The sequence below is a fragment of the Jaculus jaculus genome, chromosome 7, assembly GCF_020740685.1.
Source record: "Jaculus jaculus isolate mJacJac1 chromosome 7, mJacJac1.mat.Y.cur, whole genome shotgun sequence".
In the NCBI taxonomy this organism is placed as follows: Eukaryota; Metazoa; Chordata; class Mammalia; order Rodentia; family Dipodidae; genus Jaculus; species Jaculus jaculus.
In genome coordinates, this window is record NC_059108.1 from 98,931,825 (window position 1) to 98,958,167 (window position 26,343).

Consider the following 26,343-nt stretch of genomic DNA (forward strand, 5'->3'; position numbering starts at 1 on the left):
AAAATCTCCCTAGGCTGGTTTGGTATGGCTCCTATGCTGCCATCTTACCTGGAAGTCCCAAATATATTTTTTATTTTATTAAAAAAACATTTTATTATTCATTTATTTATTTATTTGACTGAGATAGAGACAGAGAGAGAAAGACAGAGAGAAAGACAGAGAAAATGGGCACTCCAGGGCCTCGAGCCACTGCAAACAAACTCCAGATGCTTGCGTCCCCTTGTACATCTGGCTAACATGGGTCCTGTGGAATTGGACCTGGGCCCTTTGGTTTTGCAGGCAAATGCCTTAAATGCTAAGCCATCTCTCCGGTCCTTTTGTTATTTTAGAGAGTGAGTGTGTGTGTGAGAGAGAATTGGCACACCAGGGCCTCAGCCATTGCAATTGAACTCCAAATGCTTTCACCACCTAGTGTGCATGTTTGACCTTGTGTTTGCTTCACCTTTGTGCATCTAGCTTACATGGGATCTGGAACATGGGTCCTTAGGCTTCACAGGCAAGTGCCTTAATCACTAAGCTGTCTCTCCATCATCCAATGTATTTAAAAAATGTAAGTATCCACACCTCAGTTGGTGGTATGTTCATGGCAGTTTGAACTGGCCTATTCTGGACCAAAGCTAATTTAGTAATTTCTGTGGATTTGCTAACAGTTGCCTTTTCACAACTGTGGGTGGATTTTTCTATCCACACAAGGGTTAAAATAAATGTACTGTAAAAAAAAAATCTCATTAATAGGAAATGGCACTTAAATAATAACAAACCACATTATATTTTTCAGGGATGGAAAGCATAGTCACTACCAATTTTCTTCCCACAGAAGAGAGCGCTAATTGCAAACTTTCCCTCTGAAAGTAGACTTAGACTTGAAACATCTTATTGATTTGAACTTATATAAGAAACTGTTCCAATATAATAATCATGCTGCTCATTTTTCCCCTTGGCCTTGAAGGACTGTTCATATTCACTGTTAATTTTAATTAATTAACTAATTAATTAATTTGTGATATTGGGAAATAAGGTTATAGCCCCTGCAATGCAAATACTTTACCACTGATATGTAATCCCAGCTCTCATGGGTTAGTCTTAGTATGGTACTCTAGGCAACTTTTGCTAATCAATTAGAGCTACAGACAAGTTCAAATCTCTCTGTAATCCTGGAGTTGTATTGAAGTTAGAACTACTCAGGTGAGTATTCATGTGAGTATTTTAAGCAAAATATTAAAGCTTGCCAGGCATGATGGTACATGCCTTTAATCCCAGTACTTGGAAGGCTGAGGTAGGAGGATTGCATGAGTTCAAGGCTAGCCTGAGACTACATAGTGAATTGTGAATTTCAGGTTTCAGGTCAGCCTAGGCTAGAGCAAGACCCTACCTTAAAAAAAAAAAATAAAGCTCTTTCTATTTTGGGAAAAGTTGCATCAGAATTAGAAAACATTTTGTGGAAGTCTGGGTTTTTAAATTTTATTGTGATATAATTTATATACCATAAAATTCACTCATTTTGATATTTTCAGAGTTGTGCAACCATGTTAAAAGTTGGTGTTCATGCTGAGCTTTCCTGGTTGGATGTCTGTTACACTGGATGCTGTTGTGTATCACTAGGGCCATGTGGAGACCTTTTGGTCTCCTCCAATCTAGTCCTAGGGTGCAATTAGAGGAACAGAACCACTGTGAATAGTACTGACTTAGGATTTGTTATAGAAATTGATCTAGTCACAATTGTAAGAAAAGCATGATGATCTAAATAGTAGAATTCTAGGATCAGAGAAAAGTTATTACGTGGTTCTGATGTGGGTGAACTGGAGCTTGTAGAGAAATTTGGAAACAGGGCATAAAGTGAACAATAATGGAAGCCTGTGGGGATTGTTAGCTCTTAGGACACTATTGCATCTGTGAATTTGCAGTAGAAGGCTGGTGCTAGATGCAGAGATGTTGCTGTTGATCCCCAGGACCAGCAGTAAAGGAGAACTTGGCTTGGAGCAGAGCAGTGTAAGAACACAGAGAGCACTGCCAGCCATTACGCATGTGTTTCATGCCTCTCCTAAATAACAACCTGCTAAGTGTACAAGCTGCTATCTCACAAATGCCACCTCTACCCTCATTTTACTTTTTTAAAAAAACTTTTTATTGATAATTTCAGTATATATAAACAATATACAATATACAAGGATCATAATCCCCTCCTATCACCTTTCCTTTTTCTGACCCAAATCCCCCTTACATTGAATCCCTCCTTCTCTCCCACCCCCTCACTAGGCTGGTCTCGTGTAGGTAGCATCAGCCACTGTGAGTCATGAATACCACAGCCACTTTGTGTCTGGAAGACAGTATTGTAAGTTCTTTCCATCCTTTGACTCTGACAATCTTTTTTTTTTTGTTTGTTTGTTTTTCAAGGTAGGGTCTCACTCTGATCCAGGCTGATCTGGAATTAACTCTGTAGTCTCAGGGTGACCTTGAACTCACGGTGATCCTCCTACCTCTGCCTCCCGAGTGCTGGGATTAAAGGTGTGCGCCACCACGCCTGGCTGATCTTTTATTTTTTAAATATTTATTTATTTGAGAGAGAAAGATGGAGGGAGGAGGGGAGAGACAGAGAGAGAGAGAGAGAGAGAGAGAGAGAGAGAGAGAAATGGATATGTCGGGCCTCCAGTCACTGTAAGCAAACTCCAGATGCATGTGCCCCCTTGTGCATCTGGCTTACATGGGACCTGTAAAGTTGAACAGGGATTCTTTGGCTTTTCAGGCAAATGCCTTAACTGGTAAGCCATCCCTCCAGCCCCTATTCTGACATTCTTTTTGCCACCTCTTTCTCAGTGGTCCCTGAGCCATGCAGGGTGTGATAAAGATGTTTCAGTGCTGAACATTCCACTATCACTTCTCAGCATGTTCATGAGTTTTGAGTTTCCCCAGTATTCACTACTACATGAAAAGAGAAGCTTCTCTGACCAAAAGTGAGAATAGCAATAATATATGGATATGTGGCATAGACACAAGTATGTACAGAGGGCTAGGAAGATTCCTCAGTGGTTAAAACACTTGCCTACAGGTGTTTGGAGGGTAATTTGGTGGGCATAATATATTCATTTCGCCAAACAACAGTAGTAGTTTCCCTACCGTAGGGCTTATGACCTCCCCAGCTATAGGTTTCTGATTAGGTTTTCAGAACCAGCAGGAATTCCCTCTTGTGGAGTGAGCCTCAAACCCAATAAGAAAGCAGTTGTTTCTCCCATAACAGAAATGCCACTGATGTAGGAAGCTGACGCACCCACAACTGGCACCTGAGACTGAGTAGAGAACCAGAAAGAAAGTTTATTTTCATGTAGCGTGGGCCCAGGGGAATCTCTTCCAAAGCCTGGATTTTGATTCTTGGTGGTTCAAAGCTTTTATACCTTACCTTAGATTACTCTCATTACTGTTAAGTCTCAGAACCCAGAGCCTTGGCCTAGTGCCAGAGACCTTGAGTATGAGATAGGTAAGTTTTACAGAAACAGAAAAATGGTTAGTTAACAGATAGATGCTTGCAGTTTTGCTGTAAAGATAAAAAGGAAACACAGATGATTTACCATATGGGATAGAAGTTGCAATATAAATCATGGCCTTGAAACAATAAAAAGAAAAAAAAAAGAAAACTACAGTGTTGGACATAACATGCACAAAAGTCTACACAGTACAGGACATGACCAATACAAAAGCCTATATAGTCAGGACATAACTTTGGGGCAGGAGCTTCTAAATTTCATTACCCCAATTTTGATCTCATCACCATTGCACCAAGTGGCACATTTGGCCTGGATGGACAAACAGAACTTTCAGGGCTCACTGCTCGTTAGGACCATTGGTGACTTTTCTTCTGTAGCAGGCTGCATAGGTCTTTCCAGCACCATGACAACCAATCAAGAGGGAGGAGGCTTCCAGCTTAATTTCAGTTTGCTTTGTCAGTACTTTGTAGCATGTAAATGTGGAATCTTTAGCAATAGGGTGTTACTATCTAGTTCTGATGGACAACCAAAAGCCTTGGAAATAGTCTGTAATACTTTGAGGGTATCAGAGGCCTCTGACTAACAACTCACTGGAAAGTATCTCATCCCTGGCACTGGAATTTTCCTGTAACAATCAATGGCTCAGAATTTTATTATAAGAAAAGAAGATAAATACCTGATCACTTTCTAGTTATCCAAGGTAAATTCAATGTTATTCTTTTTTCATTAAGTTATACGTCTCATAATATCTTGGTAAAGTACATTTGCCATTATTCACATTTACAGATGAGGAAACAGGTAGTAAATTAGTGATCCTAATATTTAGATTATGTCTGGCTGCCTTTTTTTTTTAATTATTTGTGTGTGTGTGTGTGTGTGTGTGTGTGTGTGTGTGAGAGAGAGAGAGAGAGAGAGAGAGAGAGAGGGAGAGAGTGGTAGAATGGACATACCAGGGCCTCTAGCCACTGTAAATTAACTTCAGATGCATGAACAACCTTTGCATCTGGCTTACATGGGTACTGGGGAATTGATCCTGGGTCCTTAGGCTTTGCAAGAAAGCATTCTAACAGCTAAGCCATCATGCCAGCTCTATGTCTGGCTGCCTTTCTGACGTTACAGCCCAGGCTCTGAAATACTGTTTGGCATCACTTCTTGCCACACATTATTTAGTGGCATATTAATACTCTACTGCAGGCTCTTTTTATCCTGTAACCTTGAATTCTTGTGGCAAGATGCCTTTCTCTCTGGAAATGGATGGAGAACCTCATTCTTTCTGTTTTGTTTTCATTTTGGGGAAGGAAAAAATCAAGATGTAAAGCATATTAAGATAATAGATAATATTTCCTCACAACATAGCATGGGAAATTTTGGAACATCTTATTGATTTTGAATTTATGTAATAAGTTATCCTAAAATATTAAAATATACTGTGTTTAAGCAAGCATACTACCTCCTTGGTTTGAAACAATGCTTTGTGGGTTATAGGAGAGAGAGAGAGGGGTGGGGTGAAGAAAGAGAGGGAGGGAGCAAGTGAACTCAATCTGAATTAAACACTACCTTTTAACATGGGTTGAGAAATGAAACCCAAATTCTTAAATTGTGCCCTAAAGTGTTATTGTAGAGCTGACAGTGTGTACAGTCTTGGAAAATATTAATTCATGAAGAATAATAGATGTTAATGCTCTGCTTAACATTTCAGTGTCACAATTAAAAATTCTACAGACTAGTTAATTGAATATTTTATGCTTCTAGAAAGGACCTTGATCCTCAGAATTGCATACTAATTCTCAAATTCCTATTATGTTATACAGAATTCCTTTAAGGAATTAAAAATTCATTTATACTTCAGATGAGGGCATTAATTATTTTTATCAACTTTTTAAATTAAAAACTATCTCAACTTACTGTGTTAACATTGAATTTTCGATTATTAGATGTATAAAATTTAAAGTATCTATGCAAAACATCATAATTCTGTATAATGGAACTTCCTTTATATGATCTATTGTTAGTTTTCTAAGTGTGGTATTACTGAGTTGTCAGATAAAGATAGGAAAACATTGCATGACCTAATTTTCATCTATTAATAATCTTATTTGGCCCTTTCCCTTTCCTATTTTGTAATATTTGAACTTTTCAATCTAGCTTTTATTTTTCTCTTGATGCTAATTGATAAAATTTTGATACTAGTGGTAAAACTGCAGGGACTTCTAACTGCTGATGAAAATCTCAGCAAGAAGGATAAAATACTCCCTCTTTATTTCTGCAGAAACACTGGCACAATTTTATGGTTGTCATAAAACCATCCTTGGAAGTTTTTATTTCTAACAAAGGAGTCTTGTAAGATGCTTGGATTCTGTGTATTGTTACTATGTTCTGGGAAGGTGCCTATAACCTCTAAAGTACTTCCAATTCAATTGCTCATCGTATGTAGTAATTTGAATTGTGGAAATAATATTTAAACCAATGTTTCTTTTATTCTGAAAGGTAAAAATACTTAAATGTTGAAAAGGTTAATAAAATTTAAGTCAGGATAATTATTAATGTTTTCTGAATCTCACATATGTAGACAGGAGGAAAATATAACCTGTTGGTATTCTCTCTCTCTGTCTCTCTTTTGACTTACAAGGTAGGGTCTCACTTTAGCCCAGGCTGACCTGGAATTCACTCTGTATTCTCAGGGTGGTCTCAAACTCATGGAGATCCTCCTATCTCTGCCTCTGGAGTGTCTTTTCTTTAAATTTTAGAGAGAGAGAGAGAGAGAGAGAGAGAGAGAGAGAGAGAGAGAGAGAAAAGAATGGGTGCACCAAGGCCTTTCAGCTACTGTGAACAAACTCCAGATGTGTAGGCCCCATTGTGCACATGTGTGACATTGCATGCTTACATCACTTTTTCATCTGGCTACTGCATGGGACCTAGAGATTCAAACAAGCGTTCTTGAGTTTCACAGGTAAGCACCTTAACTGCTAAGCTGTCTCTCCTGCACCCTTTTTTTTAAAAAACTTTTTTTTTTGTGGTTTGAATCATTTGTCTCCCATAAACTCATGTATTTTGAATGCTTGGTCCCTTCCCGCTAGCAGGTAGCAATTGTGGAGGTGGAATCTTGCTGGAGGAGGTGTGTGTGTGTGTGGGGGGGTGATTTTGAGGTGCTATAGCCAACCTGCCTTACTAGAGCTGGGCTCACTCTCCTACTGGTATTTTCCACCGTCTGTCACAAGGAGTATCATCTAGCCTCTGCTTTTGCCATGCTTTCCCCCACCACAATGAAGCTTGCCATCAAGACTATCAGCCCAAAGCCAGGTGTGGTGGTGCACACCTTTAATCCCAGCACTAGGAAGGATCACCTTAGTTCAAGTGGGAGTGCCACTTAATAAAGCTGCTCAGCTCAGGTCAGCTGGGGGAGGAGACAATTAGTTGTCCACAGCATCCTGGTACAGAGGTTCTTCTGGGGCATTGCCTGTTGCTGGCTCATCAGGCCCTGTCTACACCCCACAACAGCTGTGGGGGAATTTGGGGATTTGGAGGAGTGCTCTTCTTTGAAGTTATTTTCCATTTTTTCCTTTCTAGAACTAGCTACTTTCCTTTTTAAATACAAACTGAGTTTGTAACAGCTGATTATGACCTGTGGAAGTAGGAAAATTTTGAGAACTTCTTAATATTTACATTTTTATCAGAAATGTCTGCTCTTTGTTTAGTCTCTTTTCTTTTTCCTCTCTCTCTTTTTCTCTTTCCTTTCCTTTCTTTTTGAAACAGGATCTCAAGTAGCCCTGTCTGGTCTGGACCTTGCTATGCAGTAGAGGTTGACTGCCAACTCATGATACTCTTGCCTCCACTTCCTAAGTGTTGAGATTATAGGCATGTGCCATCATGCCTGGCTTGCTTTCTGATTTGTAATTTATGTCTCCATTTTCCCTAAACCACTAGGAAAATAAGATTTAAGGCATTAAAGTTGGACTCATTCTGGATCGCTGAGAACCTTAAGAAAGAGTGATAATTAATCCCTGTTTTTTTATTTTTAAAAAATAGAGTGTGAATAGATAGACTTCACTAATCAATCCTAAGGCTATTCAGAGTGCTGCAAATTGAGATTTCTAAATTGGAAAACTTTTAATGCACAGTATTACAGAATTTGTTGTTCTAGAAATGCCAACAATTTTCAATTTGCATAAACCCCAGTCCTGGTTTACATCTTTTGTAATTGGATGACAGATTCAGATCCAATGGAATACGCCTTTCAGATGACTACCTTGTGCCTTTCCATGACAATTTAGATTGTCACTTTTTTCTACAAAAGAAGGAGGAGGAGGAGGAGAAGGAGAAGAAGAAAACTCCAAATACATGCTCCCACCACTTTGTGCATCTGGCTTTACATGGATTTTGGGGGATCAAACCTGGGACATTAGGCTTTACAAGTATGCACCCTTAACCACTGAGAAATTTTCTCAGTACCTTATTTTGTTACATTAAAACATTTCACTCATGTATGTGTATGTGTGTATGTACATGTGGGTGCACATGCGTGTGTGCCTATGTGTGCAGGCCAGAAGACAACCTTAGTGTGATTCTTCAAAAATGCCATTCACTTTTTTTTTTTTTTTTGAGACAGGTACCTCCTTTGGTCTGGAGCTCTCCAATAGATTGACTAGCCATGAGCCCCAGTGAGTTCTTCCTGTCTCTATCTTCCCCTGAACCCACTGCTTAGATTAAAAGTGTGCATTACACACCAGGTATTAAAAAATGCCTTTTTGAGTCAGGGTCTTGCTATGTAGCCCAAGCTGGTTTCTAACTTGGAATCCTTTTGTCTTTTCCTCCTTGGTGCTGGGCACTATTTTTCATTTTCATCTGAGAAATACTATCTATAAGAAGCAGACACTAGTAGCCAGGAGTGATGGCATAGCCTGGTAATCACATCACTCAGGAGGTAGAGGTCCTGGCTACATAGAGTTCAAAGCCAAACATAGCCAGACCTCATCTCTAAAAAGGAAAAAGAAAATAGAAGCAGACACTTTATCTATTCAAGTCCTTGTTGCATCTGTAATGCATTACTGGGCTACTTAGTCTGAGCAACAGTGAGTTCTTAGATCAATGCAGTTATGTGGCATTTGAAGCCATTTAGCCTCAGATGTTGTTGGGTACATAATCCTATATAAATGATATCATGCAGTTGCAAAAAAAGGAACTTCAAGATGACCTATGTACACACAGCCAACATGAAAGTCAACATATAATTTCAATTTTATTCCTTGGCACAAATGCATTGTAAAAATGTTTACCATATGATAAGTTTGAGTACTACACTCTTAATTAATTTTAAATTATTAACATAGAAAACCTTTTTGAAAGTAAAACAATAACCATTTTCAAATAATAGCAGTTCTTCTCAGATAGGAAAGGAGGCTCCATGCTGACTTTGATTGGAGCTGCAAGTGGATAGATCAGTCCCAGGCAGGAGGGGCTTGGAAGCCCCACCTTAAGATGCAAATGACTTTGATGTCTGCTTTTCTCCTCAGAGCTTTTGCAATTATAATTGTTATATGACTTAGTAATATAAACAAATTCCAAAGATTGCATTCAACACACATTACATAATTCTAAATTTAAGATACATGATTTGTAAGAAAAAATATATCAATATATTAGAGATATCAGACAGTGAAATATTCTTGTTATGGTGTTCGACATAGGCTTAACTTTTTTTTTTTTTCCCCCTTTTATTCTTTTTTTTTTGAGATAGTTGTCTCACTTTGACCCATGCTGAACTGGAATTGACTATGTAGTCTCAGGATGGCTTCCAACTCATGGTGATCCTCCTACCTCTGCCTCCCAAGTGCTGGGATTAAAGGTGTGCACCACCACACCTGGCTTCCCTTTTTTTTTCTTTTCTTTCTTTCTTTCTTTTTTTTTTTTTTTTTAAACATATTAATTGTGTGGTGCACGTGTATGTATGGTCCTAACAATAAAACCCAGGACCTTGTGCATATTAGGCCAGCGCACTAATCACTAAGCTATTTCCCACTGCTCCACATGGCTAGGAAGCTAAGGGCCCATCTTCCCCATTTGTCATTTGTCCCAGTGATTTTTCACCTAATGCGTATGAACAATCAAGGTCTGCCTGTGCTTATAAAACTCTCACCCTTAGCTCCTCAGGCTGTCAGACTCACTGGATATTAAGAAAGAAGACTGGGGCTGGAGGGATGGCTTAGCAGTTAAGGTGTTTGCAAAGCCAAAGGACCCAGGTTCGATTCCCCAGGACCCACCTTAGCTAGCTGCACAAGGGGGCGCACATGTCTGGAGTTCGTTTGCAGTGGCTGGAGGCCGTGGCTAGCCCATTCTCTCTCTTTCTCTGTTAAATAAATTTATTTATTTATTTATTTATTTTTAAATATTTTTATTTACTTATTTATTTGAGAGTGACAGACACAGAGAGAAAGACAGATAGAGGGAGAGAGAGAGAATGGGCACGCCAGGGCTTCCAGCCTCTGCAAACGAACTCCAGACACGTGCGCCCCCTTGTGTATCTGGCTAACGTGGGACCTGGGGAACCGAGCCTCGAACCGGGGTCCTTAGGCTTCACAGGCGAGCGCTTAACCGCTAAGCCATCTCTCCAGCCCTGTTAAATAAATTTAAAAAAATATTTTAAAAAATCCAAAGAAAGCGCTTGGGGTGCAGGTGGAGGGAACACCTTGGTCTGGAAAGATGGTTTGATAAGGTAAGCCAGCTACACATGGTAGTGCATGCATATGGAGTTCATTTGAAGTGGCTAGAGGCCTTGGTATGCACATTCTTTCTTTCTCTTCTCTCTGTCTCTAATAAATAAATAAAAAGAATTTTTTTTTTTTAAAGAAGACTGGCTGGAGGAGGCCTTTCTTGCCTGGGGAGGGGGGCAAGTGTGTTTGTGTGTCTGCCTCTCCCTTCTTGCCAGGCCAGTTGCCTGTGTTCATTCTGCCTCTGAGGGTGGGGCTTGGGCAGCTGGATCTGCTTCTGTTGCCCTTGGCCAAAAGTCAGAGGTATAACTATCACTGCTATGCCCTCTTGGTGGGAAACCTCCTACCACCCAGAGTTAGAGCTGTAATGCCTTTGCCCTTGGTTGGCAAACCTGCTGCCACCAAAAGTCCAGTGTTTGTTTCTTCGTTCACCTTCCAGTCTGTCCATTCCATTCTTCTGGTGGAGAAATAAAGATCTGGAGAAAGAATATTACCAGGTAGTTAATCACTAATATGGTAAAGAGTAACTGTATGAGCTCTAGGGAATAGCTTAGTAGTTAGTATGCTTGCCTAGTATAAGTCCTGGGTTTTCTTGTTAGCACCACACGTAATTACTAAGCTAAAAAAAGAAAAAGTAAAACCTTTGTTAACTCCATAGCAAGAATATTTCACTGTCTGATATCTGTGATTTTTTTCCTACAAATCATGTATTTTAAATTTAGGATTATGTAATGTATGTTGAATGCAATCATGAGAATTTGTTTATATTACTAAGTCATATAACATTATAATTGCAAAAATACCCCTAACAACAACTAAAACAATGAAATAAAAATCAAAAGCACTAAGCCAAAATAAACTATATTCACCAAATCCTATACTAGTAATGTTAACAACAAACCACTCACAGGACCACATCACAAGTTTAAAACTTTTGGGGTGTTTCATATCATTAAATGAGGGCAAAGGTTAGGAATTGTTATCTCCATGATAGTTACTATATGGATTTGAGAGGTTCCAACTGTGAACATTTTTTCTGAGTCAAATTTGTAGCTTATTGTTATGGGAAAGAAAGCAAGAGAGGGAGAAAAACCTGGGCATCAAGGGACTATTATTGCTTATTGCCAGGTTCTGGATTACAGGGGCTCTGCGAGTCTCCCACTACCATTTCTTTTTCTGGTAGCTGAGCCAGATAGAACCTCACACACTGGAAACATCCAAAGTTCTTTAAAAACAAAGTATTATATTCATTAAAGTGGTTTTGTTCATTTTTTTCAGTAGCTTAGATTTTTTTCTTGGCAATAGAGAATTGGGAAAGATTGAGGTGGTGGCACAACTATTTTTTGTTTGTTTGTTTGTTACATCTACACAGATTTCCTCCTCTCAACACACACATACATGAAAGGGAATAACAACTTAGGACTTTGGGTTCCTTGTTAGGTTAGTTTTTTAATTTTTTAATTTATTACTTTTTTTGTCCTGTGACATGGTCTTACTCACTTATGTAGCCTTGTCTGACCTTGAACTCATAGTAATCCTACTGCTTCATCTTTCAAATGCTGGTATTCTGCTTATGAGCCACCATACCCAGCTCTTTGGTTATTTTTTAGTTATTTTTATTTTTTTTTTTAACAAACAGAGTCAACATGGAATCATCTCTTGATTTTAAAGTTATATTTGAAAGGCCTAACTATAAAAATTAGTTTGGTCCTGAGTGAATGGGCACAAATGGAGTATTTACTTTGCTCCAGATGGTTCTCATCACTGCTTTGGCTGGCTTTGTGCCATAATAATTAGTATGGTAGCAGAGAGCTGTGACCAGAGCAGATATTTATTTGAGACCTATGCAATGTTAGAGAATTATCAAGTCTGACAGGGATTGACCTGTAAACCACCTTCAAGTTTTGCTTTGTTTTAGAGTTCAGCTCATTGCTTTTGAACAACTCTCACTCATGTTGGGTCAACAGAGAACAGAGCAGCAAATGGAAGGATCAGATGGACTGTGGTTTGAGACACAGTTTTGTTTTTATCTTTCTGAGCCTCCATTTGTTTGAAAAATGGAGATGAATATTGTCTTTTGTGCCAAAGTGTACTATGTATTGAATATTATAATGCATCTCTAAGTGCTACTGCAAAATTGCTAATGCTATGAAAAATGACATTTAATAGTACATCTGCCCAGCTTCTCTTACCTCATGCATTTTCTTCTCCTATTTATGTCAGTTCTAAGTAGTATAATGGCCATATTTGGGGGTAAAGAGGTGAGACTAAAGTGAAATTGATTTATTCTGCTCTGTGGGAAGTCCTGCATGCTCCTGTGTGCTTTTCAATTCCTATTTTAGATTTGTGAGCACAAGAAAAAATGATTTTCTTGGGAAAATGTTGTTTGAATACCTTTATATACACAGCCTAAAAGTGAGGCAAACAACCAGTCTTACGAATTTGTCACTTTGATACATAGCACATATAATACCTCTAAGGATGCCAGAAATAGAAATGGCAAAATCATAAGCAGCAATGGTCATGGAGTCAATTGCTCCACCTATTCCTAGATTAATATTCAAGGCAGTTCTGCTATCAGTGGGGCTGACCTTTCTAGGGTACATAAGCAAGAAACATCAAGATGGAAATGCACAAAGAAGTCATTCCACTTATATGCTGATCTGTCTTCTCAGCTGTCCTACTGGCTACTAGATTGTAGGCTTTTATCCAGGATAAACAGAAAGCTTATCATAACTTGCAGCTCATTGCTTTAGGGCATTCTCTCCCACACCCTATGAGGTAATGGCCTGTGTTGCAAGTGTTCTGCCAGATAAAGTCTCAACAAAGAGCCCATGTAGTCCATATTAAGAAGAACTAGCACTTTTCATCTACATATTCGATACATAGGCACATCATTTTTAAAAAAAATTTTATTAGCATTTTCCATGATTATAAAAAAAAATCCCAAGGTAATTCCCTCCCTCCCCCCGACATTTCCCCTTTGAAATTCCATTCTCCATCATATTACCTCCCCATCACAATCATTGTACTTACATATATACAATATCAACCTATTAAGTACCCTCCTCCCTTCCTTTCTCTTCCCTTTATGTCTCCTTTTTAACTTATTGGCCTCTGCTACTAAGTATTTTCATTTTCATGCAGAAGCCCAATCATCTGTAGCTAGTATCCACATATGAGGGAGAACATGTGGTGCTTGGCTTTCTGGGCCTGGGTTACCTCACTTAGTATAATCCTTTCCAGGTCCATCCATTTTTCTGCAAATTTCATAACTTCATTTTTCTTTACTGCTGAGTAGAACTCCATTGTATAAATGTGCCACATCTTCATTATCCACTCATCAGTTGAGGGACAGCTAGGCTGGTTCCATTTCCCAGCTATTATAAATTGAGCAGCAATTAACATGGTTGAGCATGTACTTGTAAGGAAATCAGATGAGTCCTTGGGATATATGCCTAGGAGTGCTATAGCTGGGTCATATGGTAGATCAATCTTTAGCTGTTTTAGGAACCTCCACACTGTTTTCTACAATGGCTGGACCAGATTGCATTCCCACCAGTAGTGTAGAAGGGTTCCTGTTTTTTCACATCCCTGCCAACATTTATGATCATTTGTTTTCATGATGGTGGCCAATCTGACAGGAGTGAGATGGTATCTCAATGTAGTTTTAATCTGCATTTCCCTGATGGCTAGTGATGTAGAACATTTTTTTAGATGCTTATATGCCATTCGTATTTCTTTTGAGAATGCTCTATTTAGCTACATAGCCCATTTTTTGATTGGCTTGTTTGATTCTTTCTTATTTAACTTTTTGAGTTCTTTGCATATCCTAGATATCAATCCTCTATCAGATATATAGCTGGCGAAGATTTTTTCCCATTCTGTAGGTTGCCTCTTTGCTTTTTTCACTACGTCCTTTGCAGAGCAAAATCTTTGTAATTTCATGAGGTCCCAGTGATTAATCTGTGGTTTTATTGCCTGAGCAATTGGGGTTGTATTCAGAAAGTCTTTGCCAAGACAAATATGTTGAAGGGTTTCCCCTACTTTTTCCTCTAGCAGTTTCAGAGTTTCAGGTCTGATGTTAAGGTCTTTAATCCATTTGGATTTAATTCTTGTGCATGACGACAGAGAAGAATCTATTTTCATCCTTCTACAGATATATATCCAGTTTTCCCAACACCCTTTGCTGAAGAGGCTGTCTTTTCTCCAATGAGTATTTTGGGCATTTTTATCGAATATCAGGTGGCTATAGCTACTTGGGCTTACATCTGGGTCCTCTGTTCTGTTCCACTGATCTACATGTGTGTTTTTGTGCCAGTACCATGCTGTTTTTGTTACTATGGCTCTGTAGTATAGGTTAAAATCAGGGATGGTGATACCACCAGCCTTATTTTTGTTGCTCAGTATTATTTTAGATATTCGAGGTTTTTTGTGATTCCAAATGAATTTTTGGATTGTTTTTTCTATTTCCATGAAGAATGCTTTTGGAATTTTGATAGGGATTGCATTAAATGTGTAGATTGCTTTTGGTAAGATTGCCATTTTCACAATATTGATTCTTCCAATCCAGGAACAAGGGATGTTTCTCCACTTTCTAGTGTCTTCTGCAATTTCTCGCTTGAGTGTTTTAAAGTTCTCATTGTAGAGATTCTTTACTTCCTTGCTTAGGTTTATTCCAAGGTACTTTATTATTTTTTTTTTTTTTGATGCAATTGTGAATGGGAGTGATTCTCTGATTTCATCCTCTGTGTGTTTGTTGTTAGCATATATGAAGGCTACTGATTTCTGTGTATTTATTTTGTATCCTGCTACATGGCTGTAGGTTTTGATCAGCTCTAACAGTTTACTAGTAGAGTTTTTAGGGTCCTTTATGTATAGAATCATGTCATCTGCAAATAATGATAACTTGATTTCTTCCTTTCCAATTTGTATCCCTTTTATGTGTGTTTCTTGCCTTATTGCTATGGCTAAGACTTCCAGAACTATATTAAATAAAAGTGGGGACAATGGGCACCCTTGTCTTGTTCCTGATTTTAGTGGAAAAGCTTCCAGTTTTTCCCCATTTAGTAATATGTTGGCTGCAGGCTTGTCATAAATAGCTTTTATTATATTGAGATATGTTCCTTCTATTCCCAGTCTCTGTAGGACTTTTATCATGAAGGGATGTTGGATTTTGTCAAATGCTTTCTTTGCGTCCAATGAGATGATCATGTGATTTTTGTCCTTCAACCCATTTATATAATGTATTACATTTATAGATTTGCGTATATTGAACCATCCCTGCATCTCTAGGATGAAGCCTACTTGGTCAGAGTGAATGATCTTTTTGATATACTCTTATATTCTGTTTGCCAATATTTTGTTGAGAATTTTTGCATCTATGTTCATGAGGGAGATTGGTCTGTAATTTTCTTTTTTTGTTCTATCTTTGCCTTGTTTTGGTATCATGGTGATGCTGGCCTCATAGAAGGAGTTTGGTAGAATTCCTTCTTTTTCTATTTCCTGGAAAAGCTTAAGAAGCAATGGTGTTAGCTCTTCCTTAAAGGTCTGGTAAAATACAGCAGTGAATCCATCTGGGCCTGGGCTTTTTTAGTTGGGAGATTATTGATAACTGTTTGGATCTCCATGTTTGTTATAGGTCTATTTAAGTGATTAATCTCATTTTGATTTAATTTAGGTAGGTCATATAAATCAAGGAAATCATCCATTTTTTTCAGATTTTCATACTTTGTGGAGTATATGCTTTTATAGTATGCCCCTATGATTTTTTGAATTTCTCTGGAATCTGTTGTGATGTTACCTTGTTCATCTCTGATTTTATTAATTTGTGTCTCTTCTCTTGTTCTTTTGGTCAGATTTGCTAAGGTTTGTCAATCTTGTTTATCCTTTCAAAGAACCAACTCTTTGTTTCATTAATTCTTTTGATTTTTTTTTTGTTTCTATTTCATTAATTTCTGCTCTAATCTTTATTATTTCTTCCCGCCTACTGATTTTTGGTTTGCCTTGTTCTTCTTTTTCTAAAGATTTAAGGTGAAGCATTAGGTCGTTTACTTGTGACCTTTCTAATTTCTTAATATAGGCACTTAAGTCTATAAATTTACCTCTTAGAACTGCCTTCATTGTGTCCCAGAGATTTTGATATGTTGTGTTCTCATTATCGTTTGACTCTATAAATTTTTTGATTTCCTTCTTGATTTCTTCATTGACCCATTCATGATTTAGTAGTGTATTGTTTAGTTTCCATGATTTTGTGTATGCTTTATAGCCTTTCTTGCTACTGATTTGTAGTTTAATTCCATTGTGGTCAGATAGAATGCAAGGAATTATTTCAATTTTCCTGAATTTGTTAAGGTTTGCTTTGTGTCCTCATATATGGTCTATTTTAGAGAATGTTCCATGTGCTGCTGAAAAGAATGTATATTCTGCAGCTTTTGGATGAAATGTCCTGTATATATCTCTTAGGTCCATTCCTTCTATGACCTCATTTAGTCCAGATGCCTCTCTTTATTTTTTCCCGGGATGACCTGTCAATTGATGAGAGTGGGGTGTTAAAGTCACCCCCTACCCCTGTGTTTGGTGTTATCTGTGACCTTACTTCTAATAGTGTTTGTTTGATGAATTTGGGAGCCCCCATGTTAGGTATAGGCACAGGCTCATCATTTTTATACTTCCATATTCTATCTATCTATCTATCTATCTATCTATCTATCTATCTATCTATCTATCATCTATTTATCTACCTACCTACCTACCTACCTATTCAGTTTTAAGCATACAAAGGACTTTATTTTCATACCTGGGAAAATGATAACCATTTACATGGTTTCCTTGGCCATTTACATAGCAAATGGCCAAGGAAAGTGACTCCCGCATACAAATCTGGAGTTTTTTATAGGTCTATTAGAGGAAGCAGGTTGAAATATTCTATTGATAATTGACTTTTGACATTTATTATAAGGTGTAAGCAGATGAGATTGCTTGTTTTCTCCCTGTGTTTGCTAAAAATTATCTAAATATAGCTCTGTTGCTAGATGTCAGTGTGGTAGATCTTTGTTCCCTGTTAATAGATAAGTGTTTTAAAAATATTTTAACTTGTAAGGGGATGAGGCTATTGCTCATTGGGTGAGTACTTGCCTAGCACACAAAGTTCCAAGTTCAATCCAGTATGGAAAAATAATTTTTTAGTAAAAATACATTGAGTATATTTTTATATTTAATTTTAAATAATTTTTATTATTATGCACTTTATAGTATGAACATATTACATGTTGGTTATATTCCCATCTGGTTATACTCTTCTTTTTTTTTTTTTTTTAACAGATCCTGCCTTGAGTTTATTTGTAGAAATGCCACAGCACACCAGCCATCTGTAATCAGCCAAGGGAACATGCCAGTCCATCTGTCTTTACATTGGTGGATAGAGAGCTTTACTCTGGGCCCTTCACAGGGGCCTGGGAGCATTTCTGAACTGGAGTGAAAGCTGCAAAGCCTGTATCTGGGCCTTAGCTGGAGCTGCAGTCTGGGCCTTGGTTCTTGTTTGGCAGAGCCTGTGACTCTTGGTCATGTAGGTAGACAAACTTGGGGTGGGTGATGAAAGCAAGTCTGCTGAGCTGGGACCCTTTGGGGGCTTGGGCTTAGCCTGCTTGGGCTTTACAGGGGCCTTGACAGCCTCAGCCTGAGCATTCATTGCCTTCGTGTTGTTGGCCTGCAACTTCTTCAGGGCCTCCCTGTGCTTCTTTGCCAAATGCATGTTCCCCAGGAACTTAGGGAAACCCCCTTAAGAAATTTATATCTTTGTGATCAGGGATTCTTGATGCCATTTCTGTGTCATTTTGGGGACTGGCATGGTGTGGTTCTTGGACTTAGCCATGTTTGCGCTGTAACCTGCCAGGCCAAAATGCCAGAGACAGAAAGGAGAAGCTGGTTAGACTCTTGTATCTCCTGTCGCCATTCCATTGATGACCCTCCACAGTGAGGTTGTTTGTATTCATTGTGGGGTCATGAATATACCAGCCTCAGTGCAGGGGAAATGTCTTGGGGTATACCTTCCAACCCCATGGCTCTTATAATTTTTCTGTACCATCTTCCACAATGTTTCTTAAGCCTTGGTAAGCCTGTTATAAGTTCTCCTATAGTGTTGGGCTTTCTACATCCTCTGAATTCCTGCTTTGATGAGGTTGTGAGTCTCTTCACTGCCTATAACCATTTTCTAGGAGAAGGTTGTCAGCCCAGCAGTGTGTTCAGCACTGGACTTAAGTCTTTACTTCCTCTGTAGTTTCTTTTGGACAACATGAGATGTTATAGAGCTGGTTTGTCTTCTGCTAGGCAGCTGGCTAGTTTTTTTTTTTTTTTTTTTTTTTTGTCATATTGATAGGTCTTGGTTCTTCCCGGTATTCACTACTTTCTGGGCCCTGATCACCCAGTACTACTTACTGCTCTGGGTTTGAGAGTGAGATCAGCTCTGAACTCCCTACTGATGGCTGCAGTGGTGGTTGGGAGTGTATGCATTTAATACCTTGAGCTAAGACATGTATACTTATATATGTATATAATATAAATTAAAAATTGATTTTATGATCCACTAAACAGTTGCAAAGAATAGTTTGAAGCTGGGCGTGGTGGTGCATGCCTTTAATCCCAGCCCTTGGGAAGCAGAGGTAGGAAGATCACTGTGAGTTCAAGGCCACCCTGAGACTACATAGTGAATTCCAGGTCTGCCTGAGCTAGAGTGAGACCCTATCTTAAAAAACTTAAAAAAAAAAAAAAAAGGTTGAAAACCACTGGTCTTTGAGAATCAGTTAGCTGAGACCTGGAGTCTCATTTTCTTAGGGTCAGTCACTGGTGCTTCTGAAAACAAAGTTAATGTGGGCACTGGTGAAGTTGGATTACATTAACATTTATGACTTTTTTTTGTTTTTTTGAAACATTTATGATTTTGAGACCTGTTTTTCAAAGGCTGTTGTTAATGTCTTATTTGAAAGATGAAAAAAGGCATTAAACCAGAAAGATTTAGAAACATTTTACAACAAGAGAAATAAGTTTTCTTCTCTGACAATACTCCATTTTCTTCCTCCCTACCTGTCCTTTCCATAATAAAGGGGTGGGGTGTTACATTGAGATGGGGAAGGATTTGGAAGAAATATAAAGTGATAGTAATGCAGATAATTAGAAGAACTCTGTGACAGTTTCCATGGGAGGATGAGGTCCTCTTTGATCTCTGAGATGTATGACATGCTACCAATAAAATCTTAGGTTTTCAACAGACCCAGTTATTCCCTTACTGGGCATTTACCCTAAAATCTTTGTGCCTCAGCTCAAAGAGATTTACTCAACCATGTTTATAGCTACTCAATTCATAATAGCTAAGAATTGGAATCAACCCAGATGTCCATCATTAGATGAATGGATAATCAAGATGTGGTATATATACATGATGGAATTCCACACAGCAGTAAGGAAAAATGGCACAATGACATTTGAAGAAAAATTGCTGAACTTGGAACTGATCATTCTCAGCAAACCCACCCAATCAGAGAAAGACAATCATCACATGGTCTTACTCATCTGTGGCTCTTAACCTGAATCTTTCAGAGATGCTGACATACCTAATAGGCATCCCAAGGACCAGACAATAGTGAGGGTGGGGCAGGAGGGGAGGGTAAGGGGGAGGGACACACAAAACTGTACCCAAATCAAATGGTACCATAAAATCCTATATCCTGAAATACAGACTAAAATGTTGAATCTTCATCAGGCCCTTAGAGGGAACACCTGAATCACAGGGTCCTGGAGAGGGTATGATAAAGACTAACCTTAATCTTCTCCTATTTCTCTCTTTCTCTCTCTCCTTTCTTTCTCTTTTATATTACCTTTTTCTTCATTCTTTTCCCTTGGCACTGGCTTGTAACTCCCAGTACCATGATGCAGTTAACATCCACAATGAGCTGTTGATCAGAGAGACCTACAAGGTTTCCCAGAAGAAGACAGATCTCTGTCAGAGCACATGATTACCCACCAAAGGTTAATGGTAATACCCTATTGCCAAAGACACCATATGTTGTTGGAACAGAACATGGAGAGATCTAGCTGGAATCTGGAAGAGAGTTAGTCCCCAGACAGTTAGCTTGTCTAGTGCCAGAAGATGATACATGAGTGACTAGGGGAAAATGACCAACTTCTGTCCAAGCAACTCATGGTCTAGGTTACTCAGCAGCAAACAACCTGATGTGATGCTTACCCAAGTGCAATAGTGGCACATAGCTATGGTGGGTAACCAACTGCTCTTGAATTGGCTAACAGATCTGCTTAGTGGAACAGAACCCATAGCTGGAACTGGGAAACAAGTTAGAACCATATCCAAAAATTGAATCCAATATCAAGTTCCCACCAATCTTGGGCTACAAGAAGGCCTATACCCATTAAATTCCCTCTAAAATAATAATGGCTATCCTATTTATCTGGTGCTGACTTCACTCTCCATTGGAGAATCTGCTTCTCTTTTTCAGATGGACACAGATCCTGAGGAGAGAATCAGTCCATTGCACCTCACCAGAGCCCCAGCTGAAACCACAGAGTAATTGGAAAAATGACCAAGAGTGCTGCTTTCTTGGTGGACCTGGTACCAGCACAAGGGTGAAGGAGATAGACACAGAGAACACTCAACTCCTACCAAACCAGAAACCCATAGACACAGAGGCTCCCAAGACCTCATCATTGAAGTAGGCCTAAAATGAACCCAACATGGCTGAGGGAAATTTGCAGAAGAGGGGAAGAAAGATTGTTGGAGCCACAAGTTGGGACATTATGTACAGAGACATTGCTTCTTCCCCACTAGTGATGGCTAACCCCAAAATGCATGACCCACATTCTCCAATGAGGAGGGTCCCTTTTGAAGGGGGAGGGCAAGGCAAAGGCTAACAATGGTACCAACATGGCTGTTTACACACTGTGTATGTACTTTACTAACAAAGAAAAAAAATCTTAGGGTTTCCAGCTAAGTTATTTATGATTTCATTTAAGTTACTCAAGGTCCCTAAGACCCATTTGCTGCTGGCTAGTGTTGTGTGGAGCAGAATCAATGGGTCTTTGTAGCATTGGTAAGGTTGATGATTTGTATGCCTTCTAAATTGTTATAAAACTTGGGCTGGAGAGATGGCTTAGTGGTTAAGTGCTTGCCTGTGAAGCCTAAGGACCCCGGTTCGAGGCTCAGTTCCCCAGGTCCCACGTTAGCCAGATGCACAAGGGGGCACACGCATCTGGAGTTCGTTTGCAGAGGCTGGAAGCCCTGGCGCGCCCATTCTCTCTCTCTCTCCCTCTATCTGTCTTTCTCTCTGTGTCTGTCACTCTCAAATAAATAAATAAATAAAAATAAAAAATAAAAAAAAACTTTCTGTTAATTGGAGATAAGTTAGTTCTTTGCTCTATGTTCTTTAATGATAGTTTCTTTTCATTTTTTTTTATTGACAACTTATATACTTACAGACAATAAACCATGATATTTCCCTCCACTCCCCCACTTTCCACTTTCCGCTTCACAACTCTGCTCTCTATCATATCCCCTCCCTCTCTCCACTAGTCTCTCTTTTAATTTGATGCCATCATCTTTTTTTCCTATTATGAGGGTCTTGTGTAGGTATTGCTAGGCACTTTGAGGTCATGGATATAGAGGCCAATTTCTGTCTGGACAGTTGCATTGAAAAGAGTGGTACCCTTCCTTTGGCTCTTCCACAGTGGACCCTGAGCCTTGGAGGGTGTTATAGAGATGTTTCAGTGATAGACATTCCTCTGCCTCTTCTTCTTTGGGTCATCCCAGTGGTCATTGCCATCTGAAAAAGAGTAGCTTCTCTAACCAGAAGTGAGAGTAACCTTAATGTATGAATATGAACATTATGTATAGTGCTTTCAGGGCAATTTGGTGAAATTAATATATGCATTTATCCAGACAAAAGTAGGCTTTATACTTCTAGGGATCATGACCTCCCCTGCCATAGGCTTTTGATTAGGTTTTCAGTACCAGGCATATATTCCTCCCATAGAGCAGGCCTTCAGTCAAGTTAGAGAGATGTTGGTTTCTCCCAGAATAGACATGCGACTATTGCACGTGTTCAGTCATTTGGCCTGTCTGGCCCAACTTGAGGCTTCCAGAGTCCACTGTTTTCACCACTGATGTCTTCTGTCTCCCATAAGACTGCATACAGTGCAGTTTTTTCCAGATTTCAGTTGGCTGGTCTACAGGGAGGTTTTCTGCTCAGCATCAGCTTGATTTCTCAATGACTTTGCCAATCAGGCATTTGAATTCCTCAGCAATATGGTCTTACCATCTGTTTCTCAGGGGAAACTAAGGGCCTTGGCAATACCCTGTAATATTTTGGAGGCAACCAGGTCCTCCCTGGACAACAACTCACTGGAAGGTATCCCACCCCTGGCACTGAAAATCTTCTAGTAACAATCTGTGGCTTCTGGATGTGTCATTATTCAAAAAAGTAGGTTTTCATATGTCTTATTCAGAATATGTTGAATTTTGATTGACCCTCCCCCAGCTTTCTTTTACACAATCCCTTCCTCTGGCCTTGCTTAGGCCTTTCACCTCCCTGTAATCTGTTCTTCTACTTACATATATACAGTGCCATCCCCTTAAGTCCTTCTTTCTCCTCCCTCCCTTGTAGCCTTTTTCTAGCTTACTGACCTTTGCTATCAACTTTTGGTTCCAGCTCACACACAAGTCTATACATTTGTAGCTAGGATCCACATATGAGAGAGAACATGTGACATTTGGCTTTCTGGGCCTGGGTTACCTCATTTACTATAATTCTTTTCAGATCCAGCCATTTCCCTGAAAATTTCATAATTTCATTTTTCTTTACCACTGAACAGAACTCCATTATGTAAATGTATCACATATTTATTATCCACGTATCTGTGGAGGGACATCTAGGCTGGTTCCATTTCCTAGCTATTGTGAATAGAGCAGCAATAAACATGGTTGTGCAAGTATCTCTAAGGTAATGAGAAGAGTCATTAGGATATTTGCCTAGGAGTGTTATAGCTTGATAGTATGGTAAATCTATTTTTAGCTCTCTCAAGAACATCCACACTGATTTCCACAATGGCTGTACCAGATTACATTCCCACCAACAGTGTAGAAGGGTTCCTCCTTTTCTGCACCCTTGCCAACATTTATTGTCATTTGTTTTCTTGGTGGTAGCCATTCTGACAGGAGTAAGATGGAAAGTCAATGTAGTTTTAACTTGCATTTCCCTGATGGCTAAGGATGTAGAACACTTTTTCAGATATTTATATACTATCTGTATTTCTTCTGATGAGAACTCTCTATTTAATTCCATAGCCCATTTAAAAAAAATTTTTTTTTGTTCATTTTTTATTAATTTATTTGAGAGTGACAGAGACAGAGAAAGAGACAGAGAGAATGATTGAGAAATGGCGCGCCAGGGCTTCCAGCCACTGCAAACGAACTCCAGACACATGCGCCCCCTTGTGCATCTGGCTAATGTGGGTCCTGGGGAACTGAGCCTCGAACCGGGGTCCTTAGGCTTCACAGGCAAGCGCTTAACCACTAAGCCATCTCTCCAGCCCCCATAGCCCATTTTTTAAATTGGGTTGTTTGATTTCTTATTGTTCTGTTTTTAGAGTTCTTTGTATATTCTTAATATTAATCCTATGTTAGATGTGTAGCTGGTAAAGATTTTCTCTCATTCTGTAGGTTGTCTCGATTCATGGTGTCCTTTGCTGTACAAAAGCTTTATAATCATGAGATCCCAATGGGTCATTAGTAGTTTTATTTCCTCAGCAACTGGGGTTATATTCAGAAAGTCATTGCCTATGCCAATATGTTGAAGGGTTTCCCCTACCTTTTCCTCTAGCAGTCTCAGAGTTTCAGGTCTGCTGTTAAGGTCCCTGATCCACTTGGATTTGATTGTTGTGCATGGAGAAAGACAAGGATCTATTTTCATACTTCTACATATCGATATCCAGTTTTCCCAGCACCACTTGGCTATTCTTTTCTCAAATGAATATTTTTGGCATTTTTGTCAAAAATCAAATGGCTGTAGCTACCTGGATTAACATCTGGGTCTTCTATTATGTTCCATTGATCTACATGCCTGTATTTGTGCCACTACCATGCTTTCATTGTTACTATGGCTTTGTAATATAGCTTTAAATCCTGTATGGTGATACCACCAGCCTTATTTTTGTTGATTAAAATTGTTTTGGCTATTTGAGTGGTTTTTTTTTTTTTTTGTGCTTCCAAATGAGTTTTTGGATTTTTTTTTTATACTTCTGTGAAGAATGCCATTGGAATTTTGATGTGGATTGCATTAAATGTGTAGATTGCTTCTTGTAAGATTGACATTTTCACAATATGATTCTTTCAGTCCAAGAACATGGGATGTCTTTCCATTTCCTTTTGTCTTCTGCAATTTCTCATTTGAGTGACTTAAAGTTCTCATTATAGAGATCCTTCACTTCCTTGGTTAAGTTTATTCCAAGGTATTTTTTTTTTTCCTGAGGCAATTGTGAATGATAGATATTCTCTGATTTCATCCTCTGCATGTTTGTTGTTAGCATATAGGAAAGCTACTGATTTCTGTGTGTTTATTTTATATTCTGCTATGTTGCTAAAAGTGTTTATCAGAGCTAACAGTTTGCTGGTAGAGTCTTTAGGGTTCTTTATGTATAGAATCATTTCATCTTCAAATAATGATAATTTGATCTCTTCCTTTCCAATTTGTATCCCTCTTATAAGTGTCTCTTGTCTTATTGTTATGTATTAAATAAAAGTCAGGACAGTGGACACCCTTATCTTGTTCCTGAATTTAGTGGAATAGTTTCAAGATTTTTCCCCATTTAGTATTATGTTGGCTGTAGATTTGTCATAAATAGCTTTTATTATGTTGAAATATGTTCCTTCTATTCCCAGTTTCTGTAATACTTTTACCATGAAGGGATGTTGGATTTTGTTGAATGCCTTTTCTGCATCTATTGAGATGATCATGTGATTTTTGTCCTTTGAACAATTTATATGATGTGTTTATTGATTTTTATATTTTGAACCAACCCTGCATCCCTGGAATAAAGCCAACTTATCGGGGTAAATGATCTTTCTGATATATTTTTGTATTCTTTAAAAAAAACATTTTAGTTTATATTTATTTATTTATGAGAGAGAGAGAATGGGAACACCAGGGCTTCCAGCTACTGCAAACAAACTCCAGATGTGTGTTCCCCCTTGTGCATCTGGCTAACGTAGGTCCTGGGGAATCGAGCCTCGAACTGGGGTCCTTAGGCTTCACAGGCAAGTGCTTAATGGCTAATCCATCTCTCCAGCCCTGTATTCTTGTATTCTGTTTGCCAATATTTTGTTCAGACTTTTTACATCTATGTTCATGAGGGAGATTGTTCTGTAATTTTCTTTTCTTGTTCTGTCTTGTCTGGTTTTGCAATTAGGGTGATGCTGGCTTCATAGAAGGAGTTCAGTAGAATTCCTTCCTTTTCTATTTTGTGGAAAAGTTTGAGAAGCTGTAGTGTTAGTTCTTCCATGAAGGTCTGGTAAAATTCACCAGTGAATCCATCTGAGCCTGGACTTTTTTTGTTGGGAGACATTTTATAACTGCTTGGATCTCCATAGTTATTATAGATATATTTAAATGGTTTGTCTCATCTTGATTTGATTTTGGTAGGTCATGTGAATCAAGGAAGTAATCCATTTCTTTCATATTTTAAAACTTAGAGGCACATATATTCTTAAATTATTTCCCTATTGTTTTCTGAATTTCTTTGCTATCTGTTGTAATGGTACTTTTTCATCTGTAATTTTATTAATTTTGTCACTTCTCTCTTTCTTCTGGTCAGATTTTCTAAGGGTTTATCAATCTTGTTTATCCTTTCAAAGAACCAACTATTTATTTCATTGATTCTTTGGATTTTTTCTTTTTTTTTTTTTTTGGTTTCCATTTCATTAATTTCTGCCCTAATCTATATTATTTTTTCCCATCTACTGATTTTTGGTTTGCCTTGTTCTTTTTTCCCAAGGCCCTTATGTGTAGCATTAAATTGTTTACTTGTGAGCTCTTTAATTTCTTAAGTTTTGTTTGTTTATTTATTTATATTTGAGAGCGACAGACATAGAGAGAACAAGG

At 38.5% G+C, this 26,343-nt stretch overlaps 1 protein-coding gene across 1 annotated transcript; it reads right to left on the reverse strand.

Annotated features, from left to right (window-relative positions):
* Window positions 1-17,627: 17,627 nt before the first annotated feature.
* Window positions 17,628-17,936, reverse strand: LOC123462337 (60S ribosomal protein L29-like). Its single transcript, XM_045155573.1, has one exon. It carries the CDS (start codon window positions 17,934-17,936, stop codon window positions 17,628-17,630), a length of 309 nt encoding a protein of 102 aa, XP_045011508.1.
* Between the last annotated feature and the right edge of the window lie 8,407 nt (window positions 17,937-26,343).